At 41.5% G+C, this 10,967-nt stretch overlaps 1 protein-coding gene across 2 annotated transcripts in view; it reads left to right on the top strand.

Moving 5' to 3' along the window:
- The first annotated feature begins 844 nt into the window (after positions 1-844).
- Positions 845-10,967, top strand: part of ANAPC5 (anaphase promoting complex subunit 5) — a 12,822-nt gene continuing 2,699 nt past the window's right edge. Inside the window, exons 1-11 of one of the 2 annotated variants that reach the window (XM_010019326.1) lie at positions 845-952; positions 1,323-1,521; positions 2,691-2,757; positions 3,975-4,076; positions 5,222-5,412; positions 6,363-6,444; positions 7,170-7,259; positions 8,227-8,408; positions 8,889-9,024; positions 9,261-9,335; positions 10,099-10,220. In XM_010019326.1, coding sequence (XP_010017628.1) covers positions 853-952; positions 1,323-1,521; positions 2,691-2,757; positions 3,975-4,076; positions 5,222-5,412; positions 6,363-6,444; positions 7,170-7,259; positions 8,227-8,408; positions 8,889-9,024; positions 9,261-9,335; positions 10,099-10,220 — 1,346 coding nt within the window. In that variant the 5' untranslated portion in view covers positions 845-852. The remainder of the gene's footprint in view (positions 953-1,322; positions 1,522-2,690; positions 2,758-3,974; positions 4,077-5,221; positions 5,413-6,362; positions 6,445-7,169; positions 7,260-8,226; positions 8,409-8,888; positions 9,025-9,260; positions 9,336-10,098; positions 10,221-10,967) is intronic. The other variant, XM_010019328.1, reaches the window with a different exon arrangement.

The raw sequence follows: 10,967 nt of genomic DNA, 5'->3' as shown, positions 1-10,967 counted from the left end.
CAGGTGGGCGCTGGGGACGCGCCTCCCCTTCCCGCCCGACGGAGACCTTTCCCGGGGTGATGGGCTGCAAGGGGCCGGACTCGGGCCCCGCTGTGGTGGAGGGAGGCACGAAGCCGCTCTGTGCCAGGGTTCGCCGCTGCTGGAGGCTGAGGAGAGCTGTTCAGCATCCCTGCCCTCCTGTCGGGTCTGTGTGGGAAACGTGAAGACACCGCGGCTGCAAGCAGTGGCTGTGTGGAAGATGATAAAGCCGTTCTGTGCATGCTCTGTGTTACATAGATCTGCCCGGATAGGTGCTGAGAAGTGCTCTGGAACGTGTGAATGTGTAGTTTAAAAAGGCCATACATTTGGTGCAAAAATGTACTGCTTTAGTTGCCTAAGTTGGGGCTTGGGACTAGATGATCTTTAAGGCCCCTTCCAACCCGAACCATTCCGTGATTCTAAGTTCTCATCAATAAGTTCTGAAAGGCCCCCAAACCAGATGTTGCAGCCATCTGCTTTAGAGCACAGAAGATCTGTCTAACTCACTGAACAACAGTTTTAAAAATCACTCTGTTTTGGGTACCTATTCGTTGTGTTAAAAGAATGACCATCTTTTCTAATTGTTCTCTTTACTAAAAGAACTAAAAAGGAAGAAGAACCTGACCAAACTTGATTATTATTAGCCTTATTATTAATACCTAGTATGTCCTGGTTTCACTTATGAATATAAAGCCCTTCTGGACCTAATGAATTAGCTACCACTTGGTTCTGGTTGTGTTTATTCATCTATACCTGAAATAGAAGAACATATTATTTGGTGTTATTAAGTCCCTTAAAAATGTGGGTTTCTTTTCCCTGTTTAGGTTAAAACTTATGGCAGAAGGAGAATTGAAAGATATGGAACAATTTTTTGACGACCTTTCAGATTCATTTACAGGCACGGAGCCAGAAGTTCATAAAACAAGTGTAGTAGGTAACTAATTGTTATCCATATGCTGTATTTGGTGTGCTGTATCTCACTGATGTAACCACTCAGGATACAGCTTTGGTTTTCTTTCTGGGGTAGGTGTAAAGCTGGCATGATCTGATTTTTCTCTTGCTCAGACGTTCCACATTGTAATGCTCTTACACTGATCTTAACAATTTTGCTGTGATCAGATGGTCTGTGAGATTTGCCACTAAAGCAATACCAGATTTACACAGAGTTTTATCAGTTGGTAGGCTGAGACACTTAAATGCAACTAAATAATGCAATTTAACCTTCTGCTTATGATGATTTCTAGTCTCCTCTTGGAAACAGCAGCCTTACAGCCAATTGTCATAACAGATGTTTTTCTTTACAGGCCTCTTTCTGCGCCACATGATCTTGGCATACAATAAGCTTTCTTTTAGTCAGGTCTATAAACTTTACACTGCACTTCAGCAGTACTTTCAGAACGATGACGAGAAAAAAAATGGGATTGATGAGAGTGATATGGAACTGACAAATACAGAGGAACTGGAGGGGAAGATGGAGAAAGAAGAACTCGATCTACCTTTAAGGTGATAGATTAATTCTCTTTATGAAGTGGGAAAGACTTCAGTCTTATTTCACATTACTTCTGTACACATCAGAGTAAACTTAAGCTTTGCCCAGATCAAGTTGCTGCTGCTGTTAAACCTCCCAGACTCCACCAGTGCTCATCTAGGCCCTGTGCATGTCCTGTCACTAGCAAATCCAGCTGCAACGCTGAGATGTAGTGATTTTTAAAGCCTCCTACCCACTGGCAGAGCCGGGTGGCTGCTGCTGCGTTTCCTTGGTGCCACCATGTGGTAACACTTCTGAATGACAGCAGTTCTGCTCCTCACAGAAGATGGCAGTACCCTTTCTCATGCTCACTTAGGAAATCACAGGTTAAAAGCCAGGTGCTGCCCAGTTTCCTTCTGTCCAGCCCACTGCTGGGGGAATTGTGCAAGTGTGTGAGGTGCTAAAGCTGTTGGAGACTTTACCTTTGCTTCCAACAAGGAAAGATTGCTTGCTAAGGGAAAGCTAAGCTTAATGGTTTTGGTTTCTCTTTTTGCCTTTCTCCAAATAAAAGAACTCACATCTGTGTACATCAAAAATGAGAAGCAAATATTGTGAGTTTTCACATGCTGAAGACGTGCTCCACTGTAAGAATAATCCCAAAAGCATTTTGTGTATCCATAGATTTAAAAATCCTTTCTGAACTGTCTTTGTATAAAGTTGTGCTTGTGCGTGGTCTGGTACAGCATGAGTCACTTAACAGCTCTTGGAGCCTGGCTGTCTGCTGTACTTGCTGTCTTCCCTTGGAATAAAGTTCTAACTGCTCTTGCAGAACAGCTGTTTTCTGGAGTGATGTATGTGGCCCAAGTGCCAGTTCATTTCCTTGTGACTGTCTTTGGAAGAAAGGAAAACCAGAGCAAAGCCATTGGAATATGGCAATCCCAAATCTTCTATCTGCTGGTTTTCTTTGGGTTTTCACCTGTATTTAGGGTAATATTCATATTGACTGTGGTCTCTGCAGGTTAAAGATTACAACTAAACTGTGTGAAATCATTTATTAAGCTTTCTCCTTTTAGTTTCCTTTCATGCTTTGAGCTATAATGTCTCATAAAACTTCATAAAGCAAAAGTGTGGAGTGTCTAATAAAATGTATTTTCTTGTATTCTATTTCGTTGCCCTTGTTTCTAACCAGAGTGCTTCTTTCCAGGGAAGAAGAGATATCTTGCAGTGGGCCTCTTTCCCAGAAACAAGCAGAGTATTTTCTTTCTCAGCAGGTATGTTAATTCTGAATAAAGTTGAGTCAATGATCTGTAACATGAATTTCACCTTCAATTTTATCCACAGTGCCAGACATGATGTTTGCTTAGATCTGTTAAAGATTTGTTGGTATCTTGCATGTAGTTGCTCAGTAGGAGCACTTGGGGCTAAAAGTGTTTTATCTAGACTTGCACACCAGATGATGATGTTTGCCTGGGAGAAGGTCACTTCCATTCTGACTGTTTGCCTCAGATTTGATGTCTGTGAAATGTGCAGTTTTGTTGATTATTCCAGCTGATAAATACAGAATGGAGCAGAAATACACATGGGCACAAATGGCAGTAAATACACTCCATGCTTCTAATAGCTTGCTACAAAAATAAAATGGGAATAATACGTGATGTTTTGTATGCAATTTGAAAGTCCAGAGTAACTTCTCAGTCCTGTTAAGTTCTTTACCTTTAGGGGTTGCTGAATCTGGTAGCCTGATCATGGCAAAGCTCCTGCAGCTCCATGGCCTCCAGTGAAAGCAGTGTTGAGGCCCAGCATGCTGTCTGTTAGCCTGTTCCCCTCTCTGGCTGATGAGGATGAAGGTCCATTAGGGTGAAATACACACACATGGATGTTCTTGTGTGCATGTGCTCTCTTGATTCCACCAATAACTGGGCTTATGGTCTCAGTTTATCAAGTACCTGGCCCGTGGATTGTCTTGTCTCTAGTTGCTTCTAGCAGAAAGATACAGCATACATACAAATGGATCTCTTAGTTGACCCAAAGGCTACAGAGTCTTTCCATCTGCGGATGGAAACCTGAAGGCCTGGACTTCCTTCAAGGTTTTTATTAATTGATTTAATTGCTGAAGCAAACCATGGATTCACTCTTATTTTCCTGATTTTTTTTTTTGGTGAGAAGATGCATGTAATTCCAGTGAGCAATCCATTGTATTAGTTCTTCAAAGAGAAAATTAAACAGAGTTCCTTAAGTACCTTTTTACAATCCTTTGAATAAGCTTTTATTTCACTCGGTCTTTCTGATCTCTGGAAAGTAAATGCTGTAATACAGTTTAGAATAAAACTGCCACAGATGTTTCAGCCTCACAGTAGACAGAGCTGTTACAAAATCTCTTTAATGTTCTCTCCAAGCAGATAACAAACTGACAAGCATGTATCAAAATACATTTGTAAGCCTCCGGATTGTCACTTACCTTAATTTTGCTTTTCAATTTTTGTTCCAGGCTTCTTTATTAAAGAATGATGAAACAAAGGCTCTTGCTCCAGCATCCTTACAAAAGGAATTGAACAACTTGTTAAAATTTAATCCAGACTTTGCTGAAGCAGTAAGTGTCTCTTTCTTCATCCACAACGGTTGTAAAGGGATTTCTTATCTCTAGGATGGGATTATTTGGGAGTAATTTATTCTATATTGAAATATAAGAAGATGATAAAAATGTGAGCAAGTTGCATGTAAATGTTTAGTGATTCAGACTGAAACTCGTGAAGGTACAGAAACTTTAATGAAGCTGAGTATTTCACCACATGTCTAGCTTTACGCACAGCTGTGATCCTCTTAATTTTGGTGGGACTCTGTGAGTGCATTCTTGTTGAATTAAAGCTAAAACTTACTTTTTCTTACATACATTTCCCTGAGAAATTTCAGGCCTCATACTCCCCCAGTTTAAAAATCAGCATTAAATGCATTATCTGTTGATTTTGCTTACCAATGTTCACTTTACTTCTTGAGCTTTTAGACTGAAAGCAATAGGCAATTCCCACTGAGAGTAGTTTCCAGACCTGTGCTGCGAGCATTTGCCTTGTCCATCAACAACTTATTGCTGAGCAAGTCCATTAGTTCCCACTCAACTCTTTCCTGCCTTACTTTCTAACTCATCCTTCCAGTAGCCTTGGGCTGAGGCAGACAGGCTTCTCCTTGCTCCCATTTGGAGACATAACCTTAAAAGGGCTGCCACAGTAGAGGCTGGACTTCACATCTCCAGAAGTCCTTTCCATTGTTCCGTTTGACATTGTCAGGCCCAGGTCTCAATGCCAAGAAGAAATCCATAGTTTTAGCATCTGCTTTTTATCTGCACAGCATCTGGAAGCAGTGCTCACAGTTCTGAGTATCTTCTGGAGTACAGGCACAGTGGGAGTCATGCCTCCATTCCCTCGCTTAGTACATAAATACAGGGATTCTGTGTATGTAGAGGTCTCAGACAGGGTGGGATAGTTCTGACAGCCAGATCTTGGCCTATGGGACACCCTCTATTAGGAAAAATGACAAATTCAATCCAAGTTTTACAGGAATTCTGCACAGGTAGTATCAGCATCACTGCAACTTCTGATCACGCCCTTGCCTGGCCATGCAGTATTTCACAGTTGCACTTATTAGGCAACCTTTCTCACTAAGAAGATACATAGTAATTATAACCCCCCCTTTGTTTTAATAGTTCTGTATAGTTAAAGCTGATTTTGCTTCAATTTTTAGCATTATTTAAGCTACTTAAACAGTCTCAGAGTGCAAGATGTCTTCAGTTCAACCCACAGCCTCCTTCATTACTTTGACCGGTTAATCCTCACTGGAGCAGAAAGCAAAAGCAATGGGGATGAAGGTTATGGTCGGAGTTTGAGATATGCTGCTCTGAACCTGGCTGCACTGCACTGTCGGTTTGGCCACTAGTAAGTTACCATGTTGTACCACACAACTGAAATTCATCTTACTGAATAAGTGCTGGTAGACAGCTCTCCTGTTTGTTCTGAAAATCTGTTCAGGAGGAGAAGGGACTTTCTCTCATTTGATACCAGCTATAGTTGGGTTGGAATTTTCTTGGAATCTTGATTTGTTGTGGTTTGTTTTCATTCTGACATTTACTTGGTTTCCATAATAACTGAGCCATCTACAGCAGGGTAAGAGTTGACATTTGTCTGTGTCCTTTTGCAACTGTTTCCTAAGTATTTAAGTTCTCAATTGCTGCCTTTCCATGACCTCAGAAAGGTCAGTGGACGCGGATGCCAATTTTCAGCTGTATTCTCAAGAAACTGTGTCTGGTTTTCTGTTAACATTCAAATCACCATAGAGCTGATGATCTGGAAAAGGAATCATTAAAAGAAAAAAAACCATCTGAGCTTTTTTAATATTAAAATGCCATAGGGGTGGGTGTTACTTTATTGATAAAGCTGGGTTACCCACCTCCATGTATGGTTGGCATATATCGACTGCTGCCTGGAGGCATCACGTAAAAGGGCTGGAGATGGGAAGGACGTGCAAAATTGAGAGCAATAACATTTTCTACACAGGCAGATGCTTAACATTGCCCCTGTTCAAACAATAGCTTGGCACATTGGCCTGTACTGGCTTTGAAAGCCTGCTTAGGGGTTAGAGTTGTGTTTTTGTAGTAGCATGCTGTCCTGGGTTCGCACATGCAGATTTTGTCTTGCTTATTATCCTCCAGACTAGAATACATTGCTGAAGAAGTGCTGGGAGGAAACCGCAGGCTTTTTCATCAGCCTTTAATCAGAGTTATCTTCTGAGTGCAATATGCATAATTTAGATCAATATTCCTCAGTATTGTAATGTATTTTAAGCACTGGGGAACACTAACATGTTCTCTCTTTTTGTTTGCTGATAGCCAACAGGCTGAACTTGCACTTCAGGAAGCTATCCGAATTGCACAGGAGTCTAACGACCACGTTTGCTTGCAGCACTGCCTGGTAAGGTGGCTGTGTTGAAGCAAGGTTAAGTCACCTTTGTCTCTGTGATCTGAGCCTTTGCTCAGTCAACTGTTGCAGAACTACTCTCACAGTGGTACCTCATCAAATTACATCAGTAATTTGAACATGTGTGCCCAGCAGTGGGGTGATATTGTTTCTGGCAGATGGGTCACCCAGAGCACCTGTAGGGAGATCATGGGATGGTTTTGTTGCAGCTCAGGATTACTTTTTTAAACAGAAGCTGTGATCCCAGAGTACTAACACCTCAGTACTAAGCTCAAAGTTTAGTCTTACATGTGTTAAAGAGATAGAGCATTTCATAAACTTCCTCCTTTCCTCCTGTCTGTTGGATTCTGAAAGAGTAATCAGCCTTCTTTTGAGCCAAGAGAAAAGACAAGGGGAAGATTTAGATTTCTCTGTATTTTGTTCTGTAATTAACATCATTGGTATGATGAATTGCATCGATGGCATCAAACTCCTGCATTACTTTCTCTGCATTACTCTGAACCTCCAGTGCTGACTGCTGTCAAGGAGGTGTCCCAGCCTAACTGCACTTTTGATATACTTTGCCGTGCGGCATTTAGTAGAAGTTTCCTTAGTATCACATTAATTCTGAGGAGTGTTTCTTACTCCCAGTGAGTTCTTGTGCATTCCGTGCTAAAAGTTTAAAGTGCTGCAGCCCTTAGCTGTCTGCAATGAGCTGTTAACTTTTGTTTCCTTGCTAGAGCTGGTTGTACATCTTGGAGCAGAAGATATTCGATAGTTGTGTTCTGCTGGAGCACTCTGTAAACAAATCTTTACATTTTGGTTTGCCAGTAAGTTCATTTTAATTATCCTTAACTTTATTCCAGGGAAAATACATGTGGTGAGGGGAACGCGTGAGGGGTTTTGCGTTTTGTGGCTGGTCTGTTCAAAATATGTAACTGAATTTAAACAGACCTGTTTTCTCACTCCAAAATCCAGCTGTTTCTATTATTTTTACTCTTCACATTAACAAACCAGAGTTCAGTTGCTTTAATGCCAATGCATTATTGCAAGCCTCACTTTTTCCTTCTAATTTGTTTGGTTTTCAGGCAGAAAAACTGTGTGGCTTCTAGCCTGGTCCCATGCACCATTTTGGCCTTAGGCCCATAGCACAATCTGCTGGTGCTCAAGAGAGGTTCTTGTGCCTCCGCCTTCCCTGGAACTCAATGCTAGTGCCTTTGGCAGGGCTCTGAACACATGTTTACTTGTAGGGCTCTGTCCCAGCTGTGAAATCTTGCAAGGCATCCCTCCCTTTTGGTAGTTTTGTGCCCTGAATGTTTAGTTCTTCATGTTTAGTTATATCTTCCCCACGATCTGCAATCTCTTTGCTAAGAGAATTGTTCTAAAAGGAACTAAACTGCTGATGTTGGGAGATGAGAGCAGACATGGCTGCTTGGTGGGGAAAGGGAGGGAAGGCTCTGTGTTTTCACAGCTGTTTCATCGTTGGAGAAATCCAGGTACAAGTCCTGTCATCTTCTTTAAGACTTCTGTGTGGAGGAGTGGAAATTACCTTTCACATCTAACAAAATGGCATTCACATATGTGTGGGTGTGCATAAGTGGGTATTTCAAGAAATGCCTGGAGCAGTGTTCCTTTGTCTGTGCTGAATAACATCATGTCTTTTTCTCTGGGATTTTTTTTTCCCCTTAGTTTAGAACTCTTGCTCCAGTGTAATTTGCAAGTGTAGTGGACTCTGTTTTCAGCGTTTCAATGCTGTTGTGTATATATATGTATATATATGCTTTTTTTTATTCCCAGTACCTTGCTTCCCTGGGAATACAGTCCTTGGTTCAGCAAAGAGCTTTTGCAGGGAAGGCTGCCAACAAACTAATGGATGCCTTAAAAGATTCTGATCTGTTGCACTGGAAACACAGCTTGTCAGAGCTTATTGATATTAGTATAGCACAGAAGACTGCCATTTGGAGGTTGTATGGCCGCAGGTATTTTGTTTCTTTTGAACTCTTGGGTTAGCTCACTGTACTTGTTAGCACATAATGCATTATGAGTTATTTATACAGGTGCAACAAGTGACTGTGTCTCTTCAGTGCACTAAAATAAAGCAATCAGACTGTGATTCAGTAGAGGCTGAGAGCAATTATTTCCATTCTCTTGTGTTCCTTTAAAATTCATGCTGGAGAAGAGATTGAGTTTCCATTTAGTAGTGGCAAATGGATCCTAAGTTGTTCCTGTGCCCCCATTTTCAGCATCTCTGTGCTTCGACTGTGTGCAGCTTTTGGTGTGTGGTACTTGATGTGCCTGTGTAGTTCAGAGTTCCTGGATAGCAGTTCTTTCACAAGCTTTCATTCTCCGCCAGGTCCTTGGCTTACCAGAAAATGCAGACTATTGTCATAATAAGACTATAGATTAAAAATAGTTGTTGTTTATTGCTCGAAAGCTAAAAGATGTTTCTCTTGCACAAGCACCATGGCACTCCAACAAGCCCAGACGTTGCTGAGCATGAACAGTCTGGAGGCTGTGAATGTGGGCGTTCAGCAGAATAACACGGAGTCCTTTGCTGTAGTGTTGTGTCACCTGGCTGAGCTGCACGCGGAGCAGGTGAGGTTTATGGCTAGTTGTGCAAAATGGCATTTGGGTGAGAGGACGTGTGGGTGTTACTGACAGGGGGTGCAAGACTTGACTTGTGTTTCGTTCCGACTTTAATGTCTGCGTTGGGGGTGAAGAAAGTGCAGGTTTTGGGTGGGCAGGTTCTGGCTGTGAAGGTTGTGTTGCAATCAAGGGGAGCGGCGCTTGCCCTGCTGTACATTAATCACAGCACTCTTTTTGTTTTACAGGGATACTTTGCAGCTGCTTCTGAAGTATTGAAACACCTAAAGGAAAGATTCCCTCCCAATAGTCAGCACGCACAGGTAGAATATCATTTAGCTTGTACATCATGTAACTATTATACAACAGGATCTGAATTCCAGTGCATCTGAATTCTTTCCTCTGTATGCCTTGGGCGATATATGGGCTAATTTCACTTGGCTCATGACCTCACAGGAGTCGTGTCGCATAAACTTTGCTGTAGAAGCATGAAAAAGGTGCCCTGTTGTTTTAAGACTGGTGAGACATTTCTCTCACCCTAGCTTCCTAAGAAAAATCTGTTTAAATAGAAATGTCATTGACAGAGGAATCTGCATCTCCTTCATGAGCACATATGGAAGTTAAATGCTCTGTGTTGATTTGAAGCTTCAAAGTTCTGTTTAATTGAGGCTACTTATTTGATGTAGTGCAGTCCAGAAATAACAGAGAGAAGAGGGTGGAGTTTGTGTGACTCTGGGAAACACGTTAACACGAGTCTATAAGGCAGTATTTACATTGAAGTGTTCAAGATTCCATTAATATAGTTACAGAACAAGTCCACTGTTTCAAAGCATTAGTAATGATTCAAAAAAGCTTTTTTACTTAAAATGCAGTCAAATAGGTGAGCTTGGTATTGAAACATTAATCCAGACCTGAGCATTTTCCATTGAGGACAGTAATACAGTAACTCCAGTAACTGGACAGTGGAGCTAGTTGTGTCTAGAAATAAATATGCACAGGGGAAAAGAAGAAGTAAGTTCTACCTTGGAATTAGAAAATGAGTTGGGCGCAACTTCTAAAACTTGTTCCTGAATGTTCTTTGTTTAGCTTTGGATGCTGTTTGATCAGAAAATACAGTTTGAGAGAGCCATGAATGATGGCAGATACCATATAGCAGACTCTCTTGTAGCAGGAATTACAGCACTTAATAGCATTGAAGGCGTGTACAGGTAAGAAATCATGACTCTGCATACACCTGCAGGTGTCTGCATGAAGATAAAGAAAATCATTTAGCAAAATGATTGCTGGCAGTTATGTGTGCTTACATGTTCTTCCCTTTCCAGAGCTAATTGTGGTCATGTTGTCTAAACTGAAGTGCTTATCCCATAGGAGTATGTCCTGCAATAATAATTTCCAGTCGTTTCTCTGGACATTTTAAGAACTGCAGTAGCACTGCTGAACTTGGTGGTGTTCTAGAGCTGTAGATCTATTGTGAGAACACAAAATACTTCTTCAAAATCTGCCATGGTAACTGTGCTCAAACCTAAGCACAAACCAGATTTTTATGTCAAGCAGCTAGGGATGGATCTCAGGCCTGCTCTGAGCTTGAGTGTCTTCATCTGTGTCCTGGTTTCTACAGCTACAAAATGGAACAATATGTTTTTTCACTCACCTTGATGGGTTCTTGTTTCTAAATGAGAAGGGCATGTTAGAAATAGGTAGAGTTAAAACTTGTTGTTTGGGAGTATGAAAACCACCTTCCTGATAAAAGCAATTTCTTGTTGATTTTCAACGAGGCAAAACACTTAAAGACATAGCCAATGCCAGGAAGCCAGAAGATCAGTACTCAAGCTGTGGGACCTGATGTTTGTCCTTCTGGAACTGGACTGTTTTGTGATTTCCCTGATCTTTAAATATTGTACTTGGTGTCTGCGTTGAGGGTGTTTGTACACATCCCCTGCTGCTGTGTATTTCTT

This window comes from Nestor notabilis, unplaced genomic scaffold, assembly GCF_000696875.1.
Source record: "Nestor notabilis isolate BGI_N333 unplaced genomic scaffold, ASM69687v1 scaffold1848, whole genome shotgun sequence".
NCBI classification, from domain to species: domain Eukaryota; kingdom Metazoa; phylum Chordata; class Aves; order Psittaciformes; family Psittacidae; genus Nestor; species Nestor notabilis.
Note: the sequence above shows the minus strand (reverse complement) of the source record. Positions and strands in the feature narration are given on the sequence as shown.